Source organism: Dama dama, chromosome 12 (assembly GCF_033118175.1).
Source record: "Dama dama isolate Ldn47 chromosome 12, ASM3311817v1, whole genome shotgun sequence".
NCBI classification, from domain to species: Eukaryota; Metazoa; Chordata; class Mammalia; order Artiodactyla; family Cervidae; genus Dama; species Dama dama.
The window spans coordinates 81,736,629-81,764,124 of record NC_083692.1 but is presented as its reverse complement, the minus strand read 5'-3'; the positions used below and the strand labels follow the sequence as shown (position 1 = coordinate 81,764,124).

The window sequence follows — 27,496 nt, the reverse complement described above, 5'->3', positions numbered from 1 at the left end:
ATCCCCTGGTGAAGGGAAAGGCTACCCACTCCAGTACTCTGGCCTGGAGAATTCTATGGACTGTATAGTCCATGGAGTTGCAAAGAGTCAGACACAACTGAGTGACTTGCAGTTTCACTTCCATTTACAGTTATTATAAAAATTACTGTCTATATTCCCTGTGTTGGGCAGTACATCCTTGATCCTGTCTTACACTCAGTAGTTTGTACCTCCCCCTCCCTTGTATCACACCCCATAACCTGCCTCCCGTAACCACTAATTTGTTCTCTATATCTCCTCCTAACCATTACATTCTGTGGCATCTACAGAGTATTTATGACTATTTTTTTGGTTAATATTTTATTTTGAAATGATTACTAATTTGTGGACTTGTTGCAAGAATGAAACCAAGAAATCTCATATATTCACTCTTATTATCTGATAACATTTTACCACATTTGCCTTATCATCTAATATATGCATACCCACATAAAATTTTTTTCTGAGTCTTCAGGGTGATTTGCAAATGTTACCCCAACCTGAATACTTCTGTTTATATTTCCTAAAAACAAGAACCTTTTCCTCAGTAAACATCCATCAAGATCAGGAAATTAACCTTAATAAAAAAATACTATCATTTAATTGATAGGTACAATTCAGATTTCACTGGTTATCTCAATAATGTTCTTAATAGCAGGAAAAACAAAAGTGATAACTTTGCCTCATCATCCCTCTTCCTTTCCAGTCCTGGATTACAAATTTAGTACTTAGTCTTTCTCTCTCTAGATTTTTACAATCTCAAACCATTATTCAGTTCATCCTTGTCTCATTTTGGATTTTCTAGTTTTCCTCCATGAAGGGATTCAGTTTTTGCATTTTGGGGAGGAATGTCACAGAAGAGATGCTGTATTCTTAGTGCATCATATCAGAAAGCATGTGGTGTTTTGTTCCATTACTGGTAGTGTTAACTTTTATTACTTGGTTAAGATTGTCTGTACTATGTCTTTCTAAAGTTAATAAATATTTTGTACTTTAATTAGTAATAAGTATTTGGAGAAGATATAGTTTGATACTCTGTAAACATCCCTATTTCTCATCCAACTTTCACTTACTAGTCTTAGCATTCACTCTTCATTCTTTGCTGCATTAATTATCATTATCCCAGAGTTAGCCAGAGGGAACTCCTTTTGATCTGACTTCTGTGTTCTTTGGCTATGTCCATTTTAGTCTTTGGGTACTTCCTTGCTTTCTGTCACAAGATGTTCCAGACTGTTATTTCCCTACTCTAGTCCTAGAATCAGCCATTTATCCAAGTAGCCTTAGTTCCTTGAGGTGGAGAATAGTATTTTAGAAATCATGATCTGGTCACCATATGTATTCATTGTTACTGAAGTAAGATTGATTCTGGGCTCTTTCTGGACAGAGCTAGGATATTTGTGTGTGTGTGTGTGTGTGTACATAATTGAAATAACTGTAGGTGAAATGTATATATATTTTTACCTCGCTTCTTCCACTATGAGGAATCTGACTCCAGTTACTCCTAGTACATTATTTACTTGATCTGTATCCTGGTATGTAGCCAATTTCCTGACCCATGGACCTTCTTTTTAAACCTGGTTCCACTATACTTGTGGCCAAACAAGCTGACTTGCTTCTGGTTCCATGACTATTTTAAAGTAATATTTAAGTATATTTTATATATTTTTTTCTTTTTCTTTATTGTCCAGGTCTTCCAAGATTTGCCAGCCAACCAGAGCCTTCTTCAGTTTATGTTGGGAACAGTGCAGTACTGAATTGTGAAGTTAATGCAGATTTGGTCCCGTTTATGAGGTGGGAACAGAACAAACAGCCTCTTCTTCTGGATGATAGAGTTATCAAACTTCCAAGTGGAATGCTAGTTATCAGCAACGCAACTGAAGGAGATGGGGGACTCTATCGCTGCATGGTTGAAAGTGGTGGGCCACCAAAGTATAGTGAGGAAGCTGAATTAAAAGTTCTTCCAGGTATTAATTCATTATCTCATGTGGTTTAACTAAAGTGAAAGTGCAGTCACTCAGTCACGTCCAAGTCTCTGTGACCCCATGGACTGTAGCCTGCCAGGCTCCTCCGTCCATGGGATTTTCCAGGCAAGAGTACTGGAGTGGGTTACCATTTCCTTCTCCAGTTGATCTTCCCTACCCAGAGATCGAACTCGGGTCTCCTGCATTGTAAGCAGATGCTTCACCGTCTGAGCCACCAGCAAAGTCCTAGTTCAAAGTAGAAAAAGAAAGAACTATTGCTCTATAGCAATGTCTTCCAACCTACTTTTTGCCTTGCTTTTATATAGAAGAGGTCTTATTTCATGGCAGACAGAGGTGAAATTTTTTCTGAATCTGTGTTATCAGTCACAAATCCTTCAAACCAGCTTGAGGTAAACAAGATTCTTGGTGTCAAAAGATGAACCACCATGAAATATCTGAAACAAAAAATATAGATTGTTTTGTTTACCTAAGGGAGAGCTATGTTTGTAAAGCATAGTCATCTTGAATAATGCAAACTAATGAAATTTTTTGAAAGACATTGTTCTCGGTTAGGAGACTGGGTTGGGAAGATCCTGTGGAGAAGGAAATGGCAACCAACTCCAATATTCTTGCCTGGAGGATCCCATGGGCAGAGGAGCCTGGCAGGCTACAGTCCATGGGGCCACAAGAGTCAGACATGACTTAGTGACTAAACCAAATCTCCTATAAAATTTTTTGAAAGACACTGTTAGTGTGTTGGTTCAGAGACTGGGATGGGTTGATGTCAGTAACAGAAGCATATTTTATCGTTGGTTACAGAGGTGAGAACAATGTCAGCCTTAGAAGCAAGGGGTTCCACCACCGAATGGCTAATAACTTTTAGAGGCATTGGGTAAACTCATTGGTTGGCTTTCAAAGCATGTTCACTGAAGACCGTTGTGCTGAAGTGTTAGACAGTGTTTGTTACCATGACTACAGAACTGTCATCGGTTAGTTACACAAGTTTAAAGCCAGCTCTGGTGGTTGTCACAGTGGTTATAGAACATGTTTTCCTACGAGTTTGGAGCAAAGAGTCTCATCTCTGCCTGAGAACGGTCTTTCTTCTCAAAACTTAACAGTAGAAAGATGGTACTGATGAACCTGTTTTCAGGGCAGCAATGGAGACCCAGACATAGAGAACAGACTTTCAGACACAGTGGGGGAAGGAGAGGGTGGGATGAATTCAGACAGTAGCATGGAAACATACAAATTACCATGTGTAAAATAGATAGCCAGTGGGAAATTGCTTTATGATGCTGGGAGCTTAGGCTGGTGCTCTGTGATACCTTAGAAGGGTGGGAGTTGAGAGGAAGATTCAAGAGGCTGAGGATATGTGTATACCTATGGCTTATTTGTGTTAATGTGTGGCAGAAACCAACACAATATTGTGAAACCATTATCTCCCAATTAAAAAAAAAAACTAGAAATATCACCCCCATCTAATAGATAGCCCTATCTTCTACCCCAGGAGTGTGATCTTTTATATGCCTGTAAGAGGGTGACTCTATAAAGTGTGAACACACATATAGTGGTAGCCTGATAGTTGCACCATTGTAAAAATTAAAGGAGTGACTGTCTCAGTGAGCAAGTTAAATAGATGAAGCTCAAAGATTTTTAGAAGTAGCACATAGGTATAGGGAAGGAAAAGAAAGGAAACCTCTTATGATATCTCTGTGAGTGATGAGGATGCTAAGGTCCTGAGCTTGCTCAGTCTTTTTCCTATTTGTACCACTTATGAAGTATTTTCCTTATGTTATCTTTTAAAATGAAGGAGGTTCAAGTCAGATCTCACTTGGGTGACCAGTAAGGACACTGAAAGCAGGAGCTATAATTTAAACATGTTTAAGCCTCCCAGAGAGCTTCGGACAAAGTTTTGTACATGGGAATTATTAAGAAATGCTTGCTAATTTAAATGGAATTTTCCTGTCATTTTTGCTTAAACTGTTTTGTTGTATAAAGCCACACAGACTGAATCAGAATTTGCTATAGTGATTTCTTAACCATTTTCTTTTGTTTTAAATTTTTTTTTTCAGATCCTGGTGCCACATCAAACTTGGTATTTTTGAAACAACCTTCTTCCTTAATCAGAGTCATTGGTCAGAGTGCAGTGTTGCCATGTGTTGCTTCAGGACTTCCTACTCCAACCATTAGATGGATGAAAAATGAGGAGACAGTTGACACAGAAAGGTAACATTGTCTGCTTAAAAGCCTTTTTCAGCCTTGGCTTATGACTTGGTCTAATCTTATTTGAGACTATTGATTAATTTTAAAAAGATTATCTCTTTTATTTTTATTTAAACACATCATGATGCTTATTTATCATTCTTGAAATATGTTTATACACTATATATGATTAGGATGTTTAAAGAATGCTTTTAAGATATTAACAGATAATTATTCCATTGGTTCTTCTTAGCTTAAGACCCTAGGACTTCCTTCCTTAAATTGTTGTAAGAGTTTCTAATGCTGACTACCTGAGATGTCTAACTTGCTCTCATATGCATTTGTCAATGATAGTTTTTTCCTTTACTTAAACAGTAAAAGAAAATGTATTCCTCATTTTTTTGTTTTTGACTTTTAGAATCATACCAGCTTCCTTCTATGACTACAAATTTTTCATCTTACACATAAGCCTTTTCTGTTGACATTGACCACTCTATTTTCCCTCCCAAACACTGTCATTAATTCCTTTTGTTGTTGTTCAGTTGCTAAGTCATGTCCGACTCTGCAACCCCGTGAACTGCAGCATGCCAGGCTCCCCTGTCCTTCACTATTTTCTCGAGTTTGCTTAGATTGAGTTGGTGATGCTATCTAACCCTCTCATCCTCCCCTACCCTCGTCTCCTTTTCTCTTCACTCTTTCCCAGCATCAGGGTCTTTTCCACTAAGTCGGCTCTTCATATCATGTGTCCAGAGTTTTAGAGCTTCAGCATCAGGGCTTCCAGCGATCATTCAGGGTTGATTTCCTTTAGCATGAGTGTTTTGATCTCCTTGCTGTCCAAGGAACTCTCAAGAAGCTTCTCCAGTACCACAATTCAAAAGTATCAATTCTTTGACTCTCTGCCTTCTTTATGGTCCAACTCTCATATTTGTACATGACTACTAGAAAAACTATAACTTTTGACTGTACGAACCTTCGTCAGCAAAGTGATGTCTGCTTTTTAATATGCTATCTAGGTTTGTTATAGATAAGTGTCTTCCAGGAGGCAAATGTCTTCTAATTTCATGGCTACAGTCACCATCAGCAGTGATTTTGGAGCCCAAGGAAATAAGATCTGTCACTGCTTCTACTTTTCCCCCTTCTATTTGCCATGAAGTAATGAGACCTGATGCCATTATCTTAGTTTTCTGAATGTTGAGTTTCAGGTCAGCTTTTTCACTCTTCTCTTTCACCTTCTTCAAGATGTTCTTTAGTTCCTCTTCACTTTCTCCCATTAGGTGGTACCATCTGCATATCTGAGGTTGTTGATATTTCTCCTGGCAGTCTTGATGCCAGCTTGTGATTCATCCAGACTGCTATTTTGCATGATGTACTCAGCATAGAAGTTGCATAAGGAGGGTGATAATATGCAACCTTAACATACTCTTTTCCCAAGTTTGAACCAGTTCATTGTTCCATGTCCAGTGCTAACTATTGCTTCTTGACCTTCATACAGGTTTCTCTGAAGACAGGTATGGTGATATTCCCATCTCCTTAAGAATTTTCCACAGTTTCTTGTGCTCCACACAGTCAAAGGCTTTAGCACAGTCAGTGAAGCAGAAGTAGATGTTTTTCTGGAATTTCCTTGCTTTCTCTATGATCCAACGAATGTTGGCAATTTTATCTCTGGTTCCTCTGCCTTTTCAAAATCCAGGTCGTACATCTGGAAGTTCTCAGTTCATAATTGCTGAAGCGTAATTGAAGGATTTAGAGCATAACCTTGCTAGCATGTGAAATAAGCACAATTGTATGGTAGTTTGAACATTCTTTGGCATTGCCTTTCTTTGGGATGGAAGTGAAAACTGACCTTTTCCAGTCCTGTGGCCACTGCTGAGTTTTCCAAATTTGCTGATATATTGAGTGCAGCACTTTAGATTTTAGATGCTCACCTGGAATTCCATCACTTGCACTAACTGTGTTCATACTAATGCTTCCTAAGGCCCACTTGACTTCACATTCAGGATGTCTGACTCCAGGTGAGTTGACCACACCATCATGTTTATCCAAGTTGTTAAGATCTGTTTTGTATAGTTCTTCTGTGTATTCTTGCCACTTCTTAATCTCTTCTGCTTTTGTTAGATCCTTACCATTTCTGCCCTTTATTGTGCACATCGTTGCATGAAATAGCCCCCTGATATCTCCACTTTTCTTGCAGAGATCTCTAGTCTTTCTCATTCTGTTGTTTTCCTCTATTTCTTTGCATGGTTCATTGAAGAAGACTTTATTTCTACTTAATATTCTCTGGAACTCTGCATTCAGTTGGATGCGTCTTTTCTTTTTTCCTTGCCTTTCACTTCTTTTCTTTTCTCAGATACTTGTAAAGCCTCCTCAGATAGCCACTTTGCCTTCTTGCATTTTTTTTCCCCTTGGGATAGTTTTGGTCACCGCCTCCTGTACGGTGTTATGAACCTCCATCCACAGTTCTTCTGGCACTCTGTCTACCAGATCTGATCCCTCGAATCTATTCTTCACCTCTTCTGTATAATCATAAGGGATTTGATTTAGGTCATACCTAAATGGCCTAGTGGTTTTTCCCAGCTGTCCTCAATTTAAGTCTGAATTTTGCAATAAGGAGATCATGATTTGAGCCACAGTCAGTCCAGTCTCGTGTTTGCTGACTGTATAGAGTTTCTCCATCTTCGGCTGCAAAGAATATAATCAGTCTGAATTTCGGTACTGACGATCTGGTGATGTCCATGTGTAGAGTCGTCTGTTGTGTTGTTGGATGAGGGTGTTTGCCATGACCAGTGTATTCTCTTGACACAACTCTGTTAGCCTTTGCTCTGTTTCATTTTGTACTCCAAGCCCAAACATGCCTGTTACTCTGTGTATCTCTTGACTTCCTACTTCTGCATTCCAATCTCCTGTGATGAAAAGGACACCTTTTTTGGTGTTAGTTCTAGAAGGTCTTAGATCTAGTAGATCTTCACAGAACTACTACTAGATCTTCATTTCAACTTCTTCAACATTAGTGGTTGGGGCATAGACTTTGATTAATGTGATGTTGAATGATGTACCTTGGAAATGAGCTGAGATCATTCTATCATTTTTGAGATTTCGGGCAAGTCTCAGGTGGTGCTGGTGGTGAAGAAACCATCTGCCAATGCAGGAGACATAGGAGACACGGGTTCTATCCCTGGGTCAGGAAGATTCCCCTGGAGAAGGAAATGGCCACCCACTTCAGTATTCTTGCCTGGAGAATCCCATGGACAGAGGAGCCTGGTGGATTATGGTTCATAGTGTCACAAAGAGTTGGACACAACTGAAGTGATTCCCATGCATGCACTGCATTTTGGACTGTTGACTATGACAGCCACTCCATTTCTTCTGAGGAACTCTTGCCCAGAGTACTAGATATAGTAGTCTTCTGAATTAAGTTCACCCATTCCTGTCCATGTTAGTTCACTGATTTCTAAGATGTTGATGTTCACTCTTAACATGTCCTCCTTGACCATGTCCAATTTACCTAGATTTATGGACCTGACTTTCCAAATTCCTGTGGAATATTGTTTTACAGCATCATATTTTACTTTCACCTCCAGACACATCCACAGCTGACAGTCGTTCCCACTTTGGCCCAGCTGCTTCATCCTTTCTGGAGCCCTTTGCTTTCCCCACTAGCATACTGGACACCTTCTGACCTCGGGGCTTGTCTTCTGGTGTCATGTCAGAGTGCCCTTTCATACTGTTCACGGGGTTCCTTATCATCCTGTTCATGGGTTCCTTGCGTCAAGAATACTGGAGTGGTTTGTCATTCCCTCCTCCAGTGGACCGTGTTTTGTCAGAACTCTTCAATATGACCTGTCCTTGTATGGCTCTGCATGGCATGGCTCATAGCTTGATTGAGTTATGCAAGCCCCTTCGCCCCAACAAGGCTGTGATCCATGAAGGGCCATTTATTTCCTTAGGTGATGGATTTTTTTCTCAGTTATATTCTGGTAAGAGAACTGGGTGGTGGTGATGGAGGTGGTGGTAATTCTGTATGATTTATTTCCATAACAGAGTCATCTTGTGCATTGTAGAGTATACAGTAACATCCCTGGCCTCTGCCCATGAGATGCAGTAGCACTCCCAAGTTGTGACAACTAAAAATGTTTCTAGATATCGCCAGATGTCTCTCAAGAGACAAAATTATCCCCAGTTGAGGACCATTTTCCTGGAGCAGTGCTGTCCAAAGGGAACATGATGAAAGCCACATACATAATTAAAAATTTTCTGGAACCTCCATACCTACACTGAAACCAACCACCACCCAAGAGCCAATAAGTTTTAGAGCAAGACATACCACGCAAATTCTCCAGCAACGCAGGAACATAGCCCTGAACATCAACATACAGGCTGCCCAAGGTCACACCTAACACATAGACCCATCTCAAAACTCATTACTGGGCACTCCATTGCTCTCCAAAGAGAAGAAATCAAGTTCCACGCACCAGAACACTGACGCAAGCTTCCCTAACCAGGAAATCTTGACAAGCCAATCGTCTAACCCCACCCACTGGGTTAATCCTCCACAACAAAAAGGAACCACAGACCTCCAGAATACAGAAAGCCCACTCCAGATACAGCAATCTAAACAAGATGAAAAGGCAAAGAAATACCCAACAGGTAAAGGAACATGAAAAATGCCCACCAAGTCAAACAAAAGAGGAGGAGATAGGGAATCTACCTGAAAAAGAATTTAGAATAATGGTAATAAAAATGATCCAAAATCTTGAAAACAAAATGGAGTTACAGATAAATAGCCTGGAAACAAAGATTGAAAAGATTCAAGAACTGTTTAATAAAGACCTAGAAGAAATAAAAAAGAGTCAATTAAAAATGAATAATGCAATGAATGAGATCAAAAACACTTTGGAGGGAACCAAGAGTAGAATAACAGAGGCAGAAGATAGGATAAGTGAGGTAGAAGATAAAATGGTGGAAATAAATGAAGCAGAGAGGAAAAAAGAAAAAAGGATCAAAAGAAATGAGGACAACCTCAGGGACCTCTGGGACACTGTGAAACGCCCCAACATTCGAATCATAGGAGTTCCAGAAGAAGAAGACAAAAAGAAAGGCCATGAGAAAATACTCGAGGAGATAATAGCTGAAAACTTCCCTAAAATGGGGAAGGAAATAGCCACCCAAATCCAAGAAACCCAGAGAATCCCAAACAGGATAAACCCAAGGCGAAACACCCCAAGACACATATTAATCAAATTAACAAAGATCAAACACAAAGAACAAATATTAAAAGCAGCAAGGGAAAAACAACAAATAACACACAAAGGGATTCCCATAAGGATAACAGCTGATCTATCAATAGAAACCCTCCAGGCCAGAAGGGAATGGCAGGACATACTGAAAGTAATGAAAGAAAATAACCTACAACCTAGAGTACTGTATCCAGCAAGGATCTCATTCAGATATGAAGGAGAATTCAAAAGCTTTACAGATAAGCAAAAGCTGAGAGAATTCAGCACCACCAAACCAGCTCTTCAACAAATGCTAAAGGATCTTCTCTAGACAGGAAATGCAGAAAGGTTGTATAAACGTGAACCCAAAACAACAAAGTAAATGGCAACGGGACCACACCTATCAATAATTACCCTAAATGTAAATGGGTTGAATGCCCCAACCAAAAGACAAAGATTGGCTGAATGGATACAAAAACAAGACCCCTATATATGCTGTCTACAAGAGACCCACCTCAAAACAAGAGACACATACAGACTAAAAGTGAAGGGCTGAAAAAAAATATTTCATGCAAACGGAGACCAAAAGAAAGCAGGAGTGGAACACATGGTACTACTAAATACAATAATTTATACAATGTACTGGTTAAAGTGAAATCTAGTTCTGCCAAAGCAATAAAGTTTATGTTTAGTCCTGCTTCAGATCCTACATTTACATTTCCTCAGTCAGTCTAGCCACATTTCAAGTGTCAGTAGCCACATGTGGCTGGTGGCTATTGTTTGGGTAGAGCAAGTGTAGAGCTTCGTTGACTAATTCAATGTAAGCAAGTAATCTTAATTTGTGTAGTTCAGTAAACAAGATATGGAAAGGAATATCCGTCTAGTCAGCTTGGTGGTCAGCCTTTACTGATCAGTGGGGATGCTAGAATACAATCAGATTGTTCCTCACATGTTCCATTAGCCAAACTGATAATACCATCTTCAGTATCACCTGATTTCTTACTGAACACCTGTCCAGTTACCAGCTTCTGCCTATACTTTACTCCCTTTCCCCTACTCTTTTTTCCAGCTAAATATTATACAAAGAATTCCTAGGACTTTAAAGGGATTTTTTTAAACCTACACTTACTGGAAACATAAGGAACCTTAAGATAAGGTATACAAAATTTAAGCTCTTAGAGTAGAAATTTTAATTGGCTACTTGTTAGAACAAAGAATCTGGAATAGGAGAGCTGAGATAGGTTATTTTTAAAGCTTTTATATTTTATCTTTGTAGAAGTACATTCAGAGGACAAATAATAAGAGTTTGATTTCTTATATAAGAAATAAAAGTGAGAATTTCCATGATTCTCATTTGTTTATTCAATAATTATTCAACAAGTATTTATTAAATGCTCTTTACGTTAGACCGTATTCTAGGTACAGGAAATAGAGTAGTGAACCAAATAAGAGACTTTTGCTCTTAGGGAGTTCATATTCTAGTGGGCAAGAGTCAGGCAATAATCATATGAACATAAAATTTCAGTTTATAATAAGTGCTGTGAAGAAAATTAAGACAAATTTAGTAATTTCCTAGTTACATTACTTTGAATTTTAAGGATAAATAGGAGACAGAATATTGAGTAGACTTTCCCATCTTGAGTTCTGTAGGCTTCTCAACACTTCCATTATGTGGTAGAAAAGTCTGAGAAGCATTGCTTTGCCATACCACTGTCTCAGGAAGCTTCAGAAGAATATAAGAGCAAGACAGTGTTGGTGTTCTTCATGCTCGTGTTTCCAGACCCAGGCACAGGACTTGGCATATAATTGGGTAGGAAGAGTGTGACCAGTGTATTTTGGTTTAATATCTGAATGTAGTATAGGAAAATGTCTAAGTAGGTGAATGGAACACAATAGTGCTTCAGGTTAGATACAAGTAATTATTCAAAGTATCCTTGTTTCTGCCAGAGTCTTATGAGATACGTAGATAGACGTTAGTTAATAAATTATGTAGACCTCAAATTAGAAAGAAATTTAGAAATTGAAAGAAAAATGTGGCTAGAAGTCTAGATAGTAACCGGACTGGCTCTAGTGAAAAAGAAAAACCAAACAAATTATTAGACATCCTTCTCAATTATTAATCTTAGGAACTAGTTAAGAATATTTCAAAACATTTCCATGACTTTTATAAATGTGTTAAGAATTGATATATTTGGTTAATCTTTTGATCACATTTGTTTGGTTCCAAACCAAATATAGCTATTGAAATGGGGGTGGTGGTAGAAATGTATCCCATTCATTGAGTAGTTTTATTTGAAAGGGAGAGAATTCAGAAAATACAAATGCTAAAGCGCGTGGTGACTGACAGCAAAATGTAATTTAGTAATTAAATAATGTTATGCTTTAGTGGAATGATAGATTGGAACTCAGCTGCAAAAGAAACAGGTTATAGTTATAAAACTGCTTAATGTTGGATTATAATTGACAATAGTAGAAAAATTAGATTAGAAAAAAGAACAAGTGGAGGACTTCCATTACTGGGAAGATTGAGTAGTATTTTCCCCTGTTCTTCCTGTTGCATACAACTGAAAACTCTGGACATAACATATAAAACAGATGTAAGACCCTGAAAGGTGGAGAGATGAAGGGGCCTTAGACCTAAGAAACAACATGATGTTAAGTTCCCTGGGTTTTGTTTTTACCTTGTATATCCGAGCTGATATATATTATAAGAAGCGGATAACCTGGAAACATCACTAGGCACAAACAAAAAAGCACTCCCAAAGTGTATTTTCTCTATCCAAAGGACCAGAAAGGGGCAGCAAGATAAAAACTACCCCAACTACTCTAATCATTCCTACTCCAGCCAAATACCACATAAAAAACTGTGGCCCCATCCTCTCCCATGCCAGCAAAGGCCTAGTGGGATGCCTAGACTTCTACCTTCACCAGGTTGTGATGAAGTCTCCCATCCTCCCTGCTCTGTGGTGTCAGAGGCTAAGTAGACAAAGACTTTCATCCCAACCAGCAGTATTGAAGCCCCGACCCCTGCTGTATCAGTGGAGGCCCCTGGGGAGCCTGGACTTTTATCCCACCTGGCAATAGAGACACTCTTTCCCGGCTTCCCTTCTCCACTAGGCTGGCATCAAAGGAGGCCTGTGGAGAGTCAGGACTTTCAGTACCTTGTAATGTCAAACCCTCTCTCTTCATGGTGTTACTGGACGCCATGTGGGGAACAGTAATGAGGCACTCTTATTGCACCCAGCCAGGGAGCAGTCTCAGTGGAGGTGCAATGAGGAGCCAGACCTCTCAGTCCTGCTGAGGCATAATGAGGAGTCCCCCTTCCCCCTCAGATGTCAGTGAAGACTGAGAGTGGAACCTGGACTTCCACCTCCACCTGACTTAATGAGGTAGCACCTCCCCTTTCCACTGGGTGTCAGAAGAAGCCACCTGAAGAAGCAAAAGGTTCAGTAGGATCCAGAATCTTATAACATAATGCCCCAAATATCCAGATGTCAATGGAAAATTGCTCACCGTACCAAGAATGAGGAAAATCTCAAATGAGAAAAGACAATTTATGCTTAAACTGAGATTACAGGTCTTTGAATTATGTAAGAAAGATTTTTAAAGCAGTTATCATTAAAATGCTTCAACAAGGACTTATGAATACATTTGAAATAAACAGAAAAACAGAATATCTCAAGAGATAAATAGTCTCTTCAAAGGAATAGAAGATTTAAAGAAGAACTAAATGGAAAATTTTGAACTAAGACAATAACAACTACAACAAAAAACCCAACTCATTAGATGGGCTAACAAGAGACTGGATGGGATAAAGGAAAGAATTAGTGAACTAGAAAAAAAGGGAGACAAAACAAGATGATTGATATTAGGACTGAACCGGGGGTGCCACTACAGACCCTGCAAACATCAAAAGGATAATAAGAGAATACTATAAACAACTACTAGTCATGTAGTCCAGTAGTCATGTATGGATGTGAGAGTTGGACCACAAAGAAGGCAGAATGCTGAAGAATTGATGCTTTTGATCTGTGATGCTGGAGAAGACTCTTGAGAGTTTCTTGGACAACTAGAAGGTTAAACCAATCCATCCTAAAGGAAATCAACCCTGAATGCTCATTGGAAGGACTGATGCTGAAGCTACAGTACTTTGGCCGCCTGATGCCAAGAGCCGACTCTTTAGAAAAGACCCTGATGCTGGGAAAGATTGAAGGCAGAAGGAGAAGAGGGCGACAGAGGATGAGACAGCTGGAGACATCGCTAATTTAATGGACATGAACTTGGGCAAATTGCAGGAGGTGGTGAAGGACAGGGAGGCCTGGCCTGCTGCAGTCCATGGGGTCGCAAAGAGTCAGACACGACTTGGTGACTGAACAACAACATAAACAATTGTATATCATATAAGTTTGACTTAGACAAACCATTTTCTCTAAAACACAAACTACCATATCTAACCCAATATGAAATAAGTTAAGTAGCCCTCTTAACTCTTAAGGAGATTAAATTTGTAATTTTAAAACTCTCCCCAAAAGTCTGCAAGTCCACATAGCTTCATTGGAGAATTCTATCAGTGTTGAAAGAGTTAGAACCAATTCTACACAGTCTTTCTGGAAAATGGAAAGAATTGGAGCTAATATTATATAATGAGAATTTTATTATGCCTCGCATTTTGGGTGCATGTAAATTCTGTGTTATCTTGCCTGGGAAACACTATGAACAGAGGAACCTGGAGGGTTACAGTCTGTGAGGTCACAAAAGAATAGGACATGACTTAGCAGCTAAACAATAAAATTAAAAACTTTTGCTCTGTGAAAGACCATGTTAAGAGGATGAAAAGATAAAGCTACAGATTTTTTGTGGGGACAAAATATTTGCCAACCATATATCAAACAAAGGAGGAGTACCTAGAATGTGTAAAGGTATCTCAAAACTCAGTATTTAAAAAAGTATATAATTCAGTTAGAACGTAGACAGAAGAGTTAGATAGTTCAGTTCAGTCACTCAGTGGTGTCCGACTCTATGACCCCTTGGATTGCAGCATGCCAGGCTTCCCTGTCCATCACCAACTCCCGGAGCTTACTCAAATTCATGTCCTTTGAGTCGGTAATGCCATCCAACCATCTCATCCTCTGTCATCTTAGATAGATGGTTCACCAAAAAAGATGTACAGGTGGTAGATAAGCACAGGAAAAGTTGTTTAGTATCATTAGCCATTAGGAAGTGCAAATTAAAACCATAACATACCACTGCATACTTAAAGAGTGACAATGCCAAATATTGTCAAGTATGTGGAGAAACAAGATCACTCTGGCATCGCTGGTAGGAATGTGAAGTGGTGCAGCCACTCAGAAGAACTGTTTGACAGTTTCTGAAGAAATTTATTGCAACTGTCATATCACCTAACATTTACATTCCTGGGCATTTATCCCACTGAAAACGAACTTAGGTTCAGACAGAAACCTGCACGTGTATATTTATAGCAGCTTTATTCATAATACCCCCAAACTAGGAACCACCCAGCTGTCTTTCATTGAGTGAAGGATTAAATAAACAATGTCTATTCATACTCTGGAATTACTGTTCAGCAATAAAGGGAATGACCTATTGACAATTGCAACAACCTGGATGAATCTCCAGAGAATTATGCTAAGTGAAAAAAGCCCGTCCCCAGAGGTTGCATACCATGTGACTATTTATGTAACATTCTTCATGAAATGCCAAAATTATCGAAGTGGAGAACAGGTTAGTGGTTGCCAGGGGTTAATGAGGAGGTGGGAGAGGGAGGGAGGTGGATATGGCTATAAAAGAGCAGCAGGAGGGATCCTTGTGGTGGTGGGAATGTCAGTCTCCTAGTTACAGTTTCACAAGATCTTACTGTTGAGGGAAACTAAGGGTCCGTGAGATCTCTCTGTATTATTCCTTGGACCTGCATGTGAATCTACAGGTACCTCTAAAAAGTTTAATAAAAAAAAGCAAATGAGAGTGTATGTAAGATTAGCTTTCACCTACCCTTCCTCCCCTGCTGTTTTAGAGGAAGAGGTGTCTAAGAAGTTCTTTTGTGCTCTGGATTTTATTTTCCATTTTCTCCAGTACTTTTGTGAATCCTCTTTTCAGATATTTTCCTCTCCATTGGCTACCTCTCTTTTGTCTTTTAAAACCTTACCTGTCTCTAACTCAAATAACAACACATAAAAACCTAAATTAAACAAGTCATTTTCCTTCTGTGTTCCCCTTCACACTTACTGCCCTGACCATAAGAGTCTTTTTTGAAGTGTGCTTCTTCCTCAGCTTTTCTGTCCAGTCCATCTGTCATTTTACCTCCTAAATATCTCTGAAATTCACGTGTGTTGCTAACACCTTATTCCAAGCTGCTGTTGACTGTCATGTCAATTACTTCAGTAGCCTCCTTTTAACCCCACATATACTCTGGCATCATTCCAAATGCCCTTGCCATAGCAGTCTTTTCAAAGCCCAGGTCTTAACTACATCATTGCCAGCTTCCCACCCACTTTTTTTTTTTTTTTCCCAGTGGGTTTTGTCATACATTGATATGAATCAGCCATGGATTTACACGTCTTCCCCATCCCAATCCCCGCTCCCACCTCCCTCTCCACCCGATTCCTCTCGAAACATCCCACCCTCGCCTTCTCCCACAGAGTTCAAAAGTCTGTTCTGTATTTCTGTGTCTCTTTTTCTGTTTTGCATATAGGGTTATCGTTACCATCTTTCTAAATTCCATATATATGTGTTAGTATGCTGTAATGTTCTTTATCTTTCTGGCTTACTTCACTCTGTATAAGGGGCTCCAGCCCACCCACTTTTAAAGATGTTTAATGGACTTCCATTTTTTTCAAGTTAAGGACTCAAATTCTTAAAATGGCTTTCAGAGCCTTGTGTGGTCTGGCTCCATCCTCATATTTTTGCTTTTTTAATTCTTACATCTAGCCATATTTGTGATTTTTGGATCCCCAGATACACTGTGATCCTTTCTGTCACAATCCTTTGCATGTGCTAGACTTCCTTTTTGAAATCTTTCCCTCCCTTTCGTTATTAGTTAGTTCCTATTCATTCTTCAGATCTCAGCTCAAAGGTCATTTTTATCAGTGAAATCTGATAAAAACTGATTTTCTGACACATTCTTTTGGTATACCATTGTGTCGTGAAAGTTGCTCAGTAGTGTCCAACTCTTTGTGACCCCATGGACTGTAGCCCATCAGGCTCCTCTGTCCACGGAATTCTCCAGGCAAGAATACTGGAGTGGGTCACCATTTCCTTCTCCAGGGTAACTACCTGACCCAAGGATCAAACCCGGGTCTCCTGCATTAGAGGCAGATTCTTTACTGTCTGAGCCACCAAGGAAGCCCATAACTCTACCGTTGTGTAGAGTTACCATTTTTTTATGTCCGTCTTTCCCTCTGAATTGCACGACAGCACTGATTTTGTTTTTGCTTGTTTCAATACCCCAGCTGTTACCTGACATACGTAGGGACACCAATAAATAATTGTTGAATGAATGAATAAATTCCTTTCTTTAACTTAATCATCCAGCTTTTCAAAATAGTGGCCATCATTTCATGCCTTCTCTTTACCCCTATTGTTACTGCCATGATTCATCCTCTTCTCCTTAATTCCATTACAATGACTTTACAACTTCTACTTGTTTCTTCACTAAATCTGACATGTTATTAATCTGCTCAAAAGCCTTTCCCTTTGGCCAAAGAAAGGTCTTAGCACACCATGCTCTCCTCAACTGACCCCTGGTTACTCAGAGACACATGTGTACATACACTCCTTAGGTCCAGCAGTGCTCAGTTTGGGTCCGTTGACCATGAATGCTTGTCCACTTACTGTCTCTGTTGACTACATCTTTGAATTTTGGAGTCTAAGAGCTTGATTTCCTTTGTTCTATAAGCCACCGTATGTTACGTGAACACCTTAAATCATTTCTGAGAAGCTGTTGGGCGTTGTTCCTCCCAGACTCCTTTTAAGGAAAGTAAAATCAGCTGCGTTAAGAAAGACTGACTTCTACTGTTCTTGTACTCACGGCAAATATGAGGCACAGCAAGTATCAGGAATGCTTCTTAGTATAACTATTAGATACAAACTGCTGTACCTCAGTTTCAAAAGTACTACACTAACTAGTGTTTCAAATCATGTTCCACTCAGCTGGGTGTCATATGTGTGTAGGGCTGATTTACCCTTTATGAATATTGTTTTCCATTTATGAAACATAGTAGAAAATTTAACCAGTAGTAAAATATAGGATATTAATTTTTGTAAATTTGCCTTGTTTTGTGAGGCACCCAAACCTTGTTTTATCTCTGTTTCTTTTATCCTAGTCATTCTTTCTTGCTTTCTTCCCTTGTATGTTGTCTAGCTTCTCTATCACATGAAGTTGTAATTTGAGGGTGTAATTAAGATAGTTCACATTGGAAGGCCACTTGATAAATTTAGTCATGATCTTTCAGAGTATTTCTTAGAGAAGTCACGACATCTGATTCTGGTTTTCCCTTCTTGGTACGGAAACTTAATCTTGCCTCTTGGATTCAGGAAGACTAATTACTCAAATTCACAGTGTACTAAAACTTAAGCCGGTATAGTGCTTTACTTACAATGAGAATTGTGTTAAGCATGGCCCAGACTGAATAGTGATTTCCTCTGATTTTTCTTTCCCATCAGGAATTCATATGAAAAGCCACATTGTAATCAGAACATTTTGTTGAGCATAAATACAGACAGGAACTATAACAATATTAAGAGCTATGAGAAAAACCTGCCTGTGAAAGCCCAGTTAGTGACAAAACCTTAAAGTAAAAGTAAAGTTGTAACTCTCCAAAGTCTCCAAATTTAACTAAACTTATTAACTTTATAAAAATTTCATCAGAATATTAATTTGTGATTTCTTCCTTGATGTTACAGAATGATTTGGCTTTCCTTTTAAATATACTTTTCGAGAGAGAGAGAAAGGGAGGGAGGGAGTGGGACAGGAAATGAGATTTTCTTGTGGTAGCTATTTCACTTTCCAGGGATTACTTCAAATAATGTAAATATAACATACTACAATGTTACAGATAGCAAAATTCCTTTATAAAAATACTTTACCTGCACAAAAATTAAAAAATATATATTCTCTTTAAATAGACTTAAGTCATGTAGAGTTGGGTCAGTAATGTTTAGCATCCTTGCTGATAATGATGTGCTGGTGGCTAGTTTGTGCCCTGTTGCCACACCCAGGAAATTGCTCTCTGTCAACCATTCTTCTCTCTCCCTTCCCTTCCTCTTTTCCTCACTTTCCTAGCCAAGCCACCATTGGAAACTTTCAGTAGGCACTGTGACCCCATGACTTACTGTTTCTGATCTGACATGTTGCCCTCTCTGTTAGTCATTTGAATGTGGCATCTCTGTGCTGGTGTGACTCTCAGAGTGAAACCAGACTTCAGAATTACACAATTTGAAAAAAAAAAAACTGGGCTGAGTGGTTAAGCAGGGATGGATTGTGGGGAGTGGAATTGGTCACAACAGTGGTATCCCTTTGGGAATAATTAGTGTCAGAGATAATTCATTGTAACATTTTGATTTGTATTTATGATATTTATGCATGTGAAATATGAGCAAAGTAAATTGGACTAAATTAAATTTTGATATTTTACATTGGTCTCAGTCCATCTGTAGCTGTATAAATAATATAAGTGTTTTATCTGTTTTATGTAGAGAGTTTTTCAGGTATCATATTTCTCATTCTGAAACATATCAATATTTTTAATGCAGCTCTGGAAGGTTGGTATTGCTGGCAGGTGGTAGTCTGGAGATCAGTGATGTCACCGAGGATGATGCTGGGACTTATTTTTGTATAGCTGATAATGGAAATGAGACCATTGAAGCTCAAGCAGAGCTTACAGTACAAGGTATGCAAATATTTATTGTATAAATTTAAAAAATACTGTTGTACTTTATGGGTTTTCTAATTGTTAAACATTAATGTAGAAGAAGCAAATACAGCATAATAGTTAAAAGTCTAAGCTTTAAACCAGGCTGCTTGGGCTGAAATGCTGGGTCTTGTATTTCCTAGCTATAGAACTATAGGAGATTTACTGCTCTGAGCCTCATTTTCCTCATCTGTAAAGTGAAGATAATAAAGAGTACTTACCTCATTGGAGTTGTTTTCAGGATCAGAAGAGTAATACTTGTAAAACTCCCAGAATGGTGACTAGAATATGGTATAAGCTCAAAATTAGTTGTTGTTATCTGTAGTACAAGGTAGAGAAGGGTACAGTCTGGGGCATTTGGAAGATCACTTTTCTTGTCTCAGAATGCTTTATTTTTCTCTGACCAAGAACCACATATCCTAAGCATTGGTGTTCCCACCTTTCAGGTGAATAGATCACCCAGAAAGGAGAGAGCTGTGGCTTTCAATGTAACACCTGTTTGATTTTATGATTTTTTTTTTTTTTCTTTTCAACTAATGCTGACCATCAGAGCATCTCCCTTATAGGTTCTGTGATTCGGAAGTCAAAGAAAATGGCCATGGCATATACACATAACCTCACCATCTTCCTTGCTGTTCCTCCATCTGTAAATGTCCTGTCAGGAACATTTGCTCTCTCTCCTATGACTTGTCTGCAAATATTTGTTTCAAATAAAAATCTTGAAGACCTCTGTTACTATTAGGGAAATCTGACACTGCTTGGATATGTGGAAGTATATGTTAGCTCATGACATTCAAGTTGTCTCCAAGTGTATTATATTTGATAAACTGCTTCCTGCTGTGTGGTTTAGGGTGGTTTCGTGTTTTATATGAAAGTCTTTCTCTTGGTACATTTTGTGATTTTCAGAGTGGGAAGTAGTTACATTCCTACTCTGATAGGAATTGAGGAGCACATTGGGGTTCTATGCTGGCAGAGGCATAGAATGTTTATATTCTCTATTGCTATCTGTGGGTGGATTTATAACCTCTGAAAACCAAAAGAGCAGGTCTTAAAGTTCATATAACTATTACCTCACTTGAGCTCAGCCGTTGCTCTGGCTAGATGGAAAGTAGGTTTAGACCAATTCTAGAATGACCAGTTTATTTCTTTGCCTCTGTGTAGATGGAACTGGACATATAAAATATTAGTGAACTCCATCTTATTTGGAACTCCATCTCATTTACTCTACAGACTGTCAAGTTAGTAGAAGAAAGTATAGGAGGATAACTCTGTCACCTAGGAGCAGGAAAAGATTGTTTTAAATAAAACTTTGGATGCAGAAATCATGAGGCAAAACACTGATGGTTTGGATCATGTCAGATAAAGCATGTTTTTCTTGAGTGTTCAGATGATGAAGAAGAAATGAGGAGTAAAGGATGGGTTAAATATTTGGGTAAATCTAAGTGGATGTTGACTATGTAGAATGATAATGTTAAATGGGGTTTAAAATAGAATACACACACACACACATGTATAAGTCAGGAGTAAGGATGTGGACTTAGTCTTCTGAGATTCTTAAAATGTCCAGGAAGTGGTAAAAGTACTATGTTATATTAGAGGTTAATAAGGCAGGGATGTGTCCTGTAATCTTTGTGGGAGGCTTTGAAAGAACAATAGAAAAATAACTATAACAAGATAATAGAAGAAGAAAGTAAAAATAAAAAGTTCTCCAGAAGAAGGTAAGAAAAGAAAAGAAAAGGAACATAGAATAAGGTGGACTAAGAGGAAGCGAACAGTGAAATGGTAGACTTTTCATATTATTAAGAGTTAATATAGAAGGAAAATAAAGTGATTCTAAATATGTATTTTTGTTGTTCAGTTGCTCAGTCATGTCCAACTCTCTGTGACCCCACAGACTGCAGCATGCCCAGCTTCTCTGTCCTTCACTATCTCCCAGAGTTTGTTAAAACTCATGTTCATTGAGTCAATGATGCCATCCAACCATCTCATCCTTTGTCACCCCCTTCTCCTCCTGACCTCAATGTCACAGCATCAGGGTCTTTTTCCAGTGAGTTGGCTCTTTGCATTAGGTGGCCAAAATATTGCAGCTTCAACTTTAGCATCAGTCCTTCCAATGAATATTCAGGGTTGATTTCCTTTAGGATGGACTGATTTGATCTCCTTGCTGTCCAAGGAACTCTCAAGAGTCTTCTCTAGCACCACAGTTCAAAAGCATCAATTCTTTGGCACTTATCCTTTTTTATGATCCAACCCTGACATTGTGTACATGACTGCTAGAAAAACCATAGCTTTGACTAGATGGACCTTTGCTGGCAAAGTGATGTCTTTGCTTTTTAATATGCTGTCTAGGTTTGTCACAGCTTTTCTTCGAAGCAGCAGGTGTCTTTTCATTTCATGGCTGCAGTCACCATCAGCAGATATTTTGGAGCCCAAGAAAATAAAATCTGTCGCTGTATCCACTTTTTCCCCATCTATTCGCTATGACGTGATGAGACCAGATGCCATGATCTTAATTTTTTAAATGTTGATTTTTAAGTCAGCTTTTCCACTGTCCTCTTTCACTTTCATCAAGAGGTTCTTTAGTTTCTCTTCACTTTCTGCCATTAGGGTCATGTCCAGGCAAGAATACTGGAGTGGGTTGCCGTTTTCTTCTCCAGGGTATCTTCCCGACACAGGGATTGAAACCAGGCAGGTCTCCCACATTGCAGGCGACTTTTTACTGTTTGCGTCACCAGGAAGCCCAAATATATATTTCCTCATAACATAATCTCAAAACAGGAGAGGCAGAAACTGACAGAACTACAAGAAGTAGACTAAACAAACCCACAGTCCCAAGTGGTAGGTGTTAATACACTTCAACGGTAGGTAGGATATGTAGAACAAAGCAAGTAAATACAAACAAAAACTGCAAACCGTCATAATATAAAACTGAACAACACAATTAACAAAGTTGACTTAATTGACATTTTAAAAATATTGCACCAAGCAAATGAATAAACTATTTTTATAAGTGCTTATGAAACTGTTATTAAAATATGACATATACTGACCATAGAACAAATCTTAACAAATTTATGAAAATTGAAATTCTATGGATTTGACCTCTGTGGAATTAAGATTGAAATTAATTACAGAACTTGGGGCTTCCCTGGTGGCTCAGACAGTAAAGAATTTGCCTGCAATGTGGGAGACCTGGGTTTGAGCCCTGGGTCAATAAGATCCCCTGGAGGAGTGCATGGCAACCCACTCCAGTATTCTTGCCAAGAGAACCCCATGGACTGGCGGGCTACCAACCATAGTGTTGCAAAGTGTCGGACACAACTGAGCAACTAAGTATGTAGCACGCAGGGGATGCTTAGAGGAAGTGTATAGTCTTGTGTGTGTTCAGTTGTGTTCTATGCTCTACGACCTCATGGACTGTAGCCGGCCAGGCTCCTCTGTCCATGGAATTTTCCAGGCAAGAATACTAGAACAGGTTGCCATTTCCTACTCCAGGGGATCTTCCGGGCCCAGAGATCCAACCCACGTCTCTTGTGTCTCCTGCTTTGGCAGGCAGATTCTTTCACTACTGAGCCACCTATGAAGCACTTACTTATTAGTACATATATTAGAAGGGAAGAAAGGCTGAAAGTTTAGTGATTTAAATATTCATCTCAATGAATGGATAAAAAAGATGTGATATGTATATGTATTAATATGTATGTATATTTGTATACACATATTCACACAATGGGATGCTACTCAGCCATAAAGTGTGAAATAATAATACCATTTGCAGCAACATGGATGGACCTAGAGGTTATCGTACACAGTGAAATTAGTCAGAGAAAGACAAATATCATATATCACTTATACGTGGAAGCTAAAGTGATAAAAATGAACTTACAAAAGACTCAACAGATATAGAAAACAAACGTATGGTTACAAAAGGAGAAAGGAGGGGTGAATGATAAATTAGGAGTTTGGGATTAGCAGATACAAACGTACTATACATAAACAACAGGGTCCTACTGTATAACACAGGGAACTATATTCAATATCTTGTAATAAACCATAAGGGAAGAGAATATGAAAAAGTATGTATATATAACTGAATCACTTTGCTGTCCACCAGAAACTAATACATTGTAAATCAGCTATATTTTAATAGAACGCATGCGTAAATAAATATCTATCTCAAAAAAAGCTAAAAGAGAAAAGAATAGCAAATATAACCCAAAGAAAACAGAAAAAAGAAAGTAATCATAAGAACAAAAATTAATGAAATAGAAAGCAGACATTCAAAATAAGGTGTTTCCACAAAGGCAAAAGTTGGTGCTTGTAAAGAATAACAATGTTGATAAACCCCTGAGAAGACTTATATATAAATTGACAAGATCTTTATTTAGACCAGGAGTCAGCAAACTACACGCTATGGACCAGATCTGCTAACTCCTTATTTTTTATATAGCCTGTGAACTAAAAACAGTTTATATGGTTTTAAATGGTTGAAAAATATCAGAAGAATAATATTTAATGATACATAAAATTTTATGAAATTCAGATTATACTGTCCATAAATAAAATTTTATTGGTACCAAGTCATACTCGTGTATTGACTATGGCTGCTTTCATGCTATAGCAGAGGATTTGAGTAGGCCCACAGAGCCAAAGATTCTCACTGTCTGGTCCTTTTCAGAAAAACCTTCGACTTCTGATAAACTCTATAAAGAACTATAGATTAATAGGTAAACAAAGACAGATAAACCAATAGAAAATGGGCAAGACTTGAACCTCACAGATCTCTGTGTCTTGCATGCTCAGTCTCAGTCCTGTGGACTCTTTGCGACCCCATGCACTGTAGCCCCTGGCTCCTCTATCCACAGAATTTTCCATGCAAGAATACTGGATTAGGTTTCCCACTCCAGGGGATCTTCCCACCTGTGTCTCTTGCATTAGCAGTTCAATTCTTTACCACTGAGCTACCTGGGAAGCCCTCACCAGGTGGCTACTAAACACTTGAAAAAGAGGTGGTTGTTTTTGGTTTTCACAGGAATGTAAACAAAAGCCACAATGAGGTAACACTGTACTTCACTAGAGTGGCTAAAATAAGAGAGACTAACAATCCTGGGTATTGGCTGGGATGAGGAACAGTTGGGATGCTAATATACTGCTGTTAGGACTGTACATTGATTTAATCACTTTAGCTCTAATGCTGTTTGACAGACTCTAGGAAATGGCAACCCACTCCAGTACTCTTGCCTGGAAAATCCCATGGATGGAGGAGCCTGGTAAGCTACAGTCCGTGGGGTTGCAAAGAGTCAGACACGACTGAGCGACTTCACTCACTCACTCACTAAAACTGCAGACAAACTTATTTTATGATATAGTGGTTGTATTCCTAGGAGTATACCCATCAGAAATATATAAATGTATGCATCCAAAAACATGCACAGTGTTGTTTCTCATCAGCTTTATTCACAGTGAATCAAAACCAGAAACAACACTAGAATAGGAAAATAGTGCTCTAATCATATGATGGCATGTTGCCAGCAATGAAAATTGGGAGTCCAGTGCTCAGCAGATTGATAAATCTACAAATATCATTGGAAGAAGAAAAAGCCAGGCATGTAATAATGCATACTTTATGATTCCATTTTTATAAACTTTGAAAATAGGTAGTACTCATCTGTGATTTTAGAAGTGAAAATAGTGATTACTTTTGAACAGGGTCAGGGTAGTGACTCTTGTACAGTGGAGTTTTTGTTGTGTTAATATTCTGTTTCTTAATGTAGGTGGTAGTTACAGTAATTCAGGCTGTAATGTTAATGTGTGTCACATGAGATCTTTTTTGTTTACAGATAAAAAGTCATGTGTAAAAATTTTTTGGAAAATTTAATTTTGAATCTTGTCCCATAGCTGAAAATATTTGTTTCTTTTTCTGAAGGGAAAGCAATTACGAGAAATGGTTTTGGGTTATATATATATAAATATTTATTTATATAGTTATTTTTGTATTTATAGTCATACCTGTCTGATTTCTGTTGTTTTTTAAAAAGTTATAGCTACAGGAAATGCCATAGTGTGTGTTAATGCAGAAAGGGTTATAAGTTCAGTCTTCATCTGTTAAATGTTTCAAATTTATTGTTTCATCGTTAACTCCTGGGATTTCTACACATGCTGTGACGTGAATTAGCCCACCGTGTATTTCCTGTCATCTTAGATTGTTGATAACACTTAAAATGGGTCATGAGTTTTTTTTAAAACAGGAATTTTTCCTTTTCTCTTAAAACATTCATTATAGTCTATGATACACATCTTCCCTCCCCACAAAAGAAGAAAATTTTCCATATGTATTTTTGTGAGGTAAATTGATATTTTCTGAGTTGATTAAAAATTTAGAATTCCACAGTCTTTCTCTGAAGTCATATGGTAACATCATCTACTTTTCCTGCCCTTCTTTTCTATTCTCTCTGCCTCTGTCCACATTAAGACACTTATTGCCCCTCTTCTCCTGGTCATCTTCATGATCTCATTTCCCTTTACTTCATGCTTATTTATAATAGTCTGCCCTCATTTATTAGAACTCTAGTTCTCTTGGCTTAGGGTAAAAGCAAACTGCTTATGGTGTGTGTACAGAACAGAAGCAGACCCTTCGTGTGTTAACTGAGAGATACCACAGAGAAGCAGTTAAGAGCAGTCTGGACCCAGCATACCTGGGTTCCAGTCTTACATCTGTCACTTCTTAGCTGTGTGAACTTGGCAAAGTTACTTAACTTATCTGTGTTACTTAACTTATCTTATTAGTTTCTTTTATCAGTTAAATGAGTTGTTATAAGGCTTAAAGAAACTTCTGGCACTCTTCCACCTGAACCTGGGATGGAAATGAACTCATCTTTATCAAACTGTGTTTAGGGTCCTGGACACACTATGTGATTTGGCGGGGCTCTGTTCCCCTCTGTCCTCTCATGAGCACGTGCTCAGTCACCCAGTCATGTGTCCAACTCTCTGTGCCCCGTGGACTGTAGCCTGCCAGGTTCATCTCTCCGTGGAATTGTCTGGGCAAGAATACTGGAGTGGGTATTTGCCATTTCCTTCTCCAAAGGATCTTCCGGAACCCACATCTCCTGCATTGCAGGCAGATTGTTTACCACTGAGCCACTTGGGAAGCCCCGTAGCCTCTCACCCTCAGCTAAAATTTCCAAATTTCCAGATAGTTCTTTTCCTGATAGCTCTTTGAAGCTTTTCATAATCATCTTCTCACCCTCAGGTAATTATTATGTCTCTTAAAATAACTTTCTTTTTACCAGTAGTGTTTCTCACTGATTTGTTTATGTGCCTTTCCCCACTACTACTAGACTGAGGTTCTTATCAACAGGGACTGGTCATAATAATTTTTTGTCATTGTGCTAAGTCGCTTCAGTTGTGTCTGACTCTTTGCAACCCCATGGACTGTAGCCCTCCAGGCTCCTCTGTCCGTGGGATTTTCCAGGCAAGAATATTGGAATGGTTTGCCATTTCCTCCTCCAGGGGACTTCCTGACCCAGGGACTGAACCGAGTCTCTTAGGTCTCCTGCATTGGAGGCAGGTTCTTTACCACTAGTGCCACCTGGGAAGCCATTGTCATTGTAGATTATCAGCAATTAATTATTGAATAAGTGAATAAAACTTTGTGTTGAAATTTTGAAATGTGACAGCTAGAATAATTTCATGTTTGTGGTTACTTTATTATTCATGTTTTCCTTTGTAGCTTGCTTTTAATAGATTTCTGAGTGAGTGTGAGTTGATAGTTGCTCAGTCATGTCTGACTCTTCGCAATCCCATAGACTATAGCCTACCAGACACCTCTGTCCATGGAATTCTCCAGGCAAGAATACTGGAGTGGGTTGCCATTTCCTTCTCCAAATAAATTTTAGTATTTTTTTTTTTTTTTGGCCTTGCCACATCACATTCCCTAACCGGGGATCGAGCTTGAGCCCCTTGCAGTGTCTTAACCATTGGACCACAGAGTCTTAACCGCTGGACCACCAGGGAAGTCCCAACTTCTAATATTTTTAAAGCAATTGGAATTATTTTCTTTATTTTTATTTTTTAATTGAAGTCTGGTTGATTTACAATGTTGTGTTTCTGGGATACAGCAAAGTGATTCAGTTATACATATGTAATATACATATTCTTTCCCATTATACGTTATATA

At 38.6% G+C, this 27,496-nt stretch overlaps 1 protein-coding gene across 5 annotated transcripts in view; it reads left to right on the top strand.

Annotated features, from left to right (window-relative positions):
* NEO1 (neogenin 1) overlaps positions 1 to 27,496 on the top strand; it is a 225,153-nt gene that overhangs the window by 70,798 nt on the left and 126,859 nt on the right. For all 5 annotated transcript variants that reach the window (XM_061157913.1, XM_061157912.1, XM_061157911.1 and 2 more), the window contains exons 3-5: positions 1,707 to 1,982; positions 4,052 to 4,205; positions 19,163 to 19,299. In XM_061157913.1, coding sequence (XP_061013896.1) covers positions 1,707 to 1,982; positions 4,052 to 4,205; positions 19,163 to 19,299 — 567 coding nt within the window. The remainder of the gene's footprint in view (positions 1 to 1,706; positions 1,983 to 4,051; positions 4,206 to 19,162; positions 19,300 to 27,496) is intronic.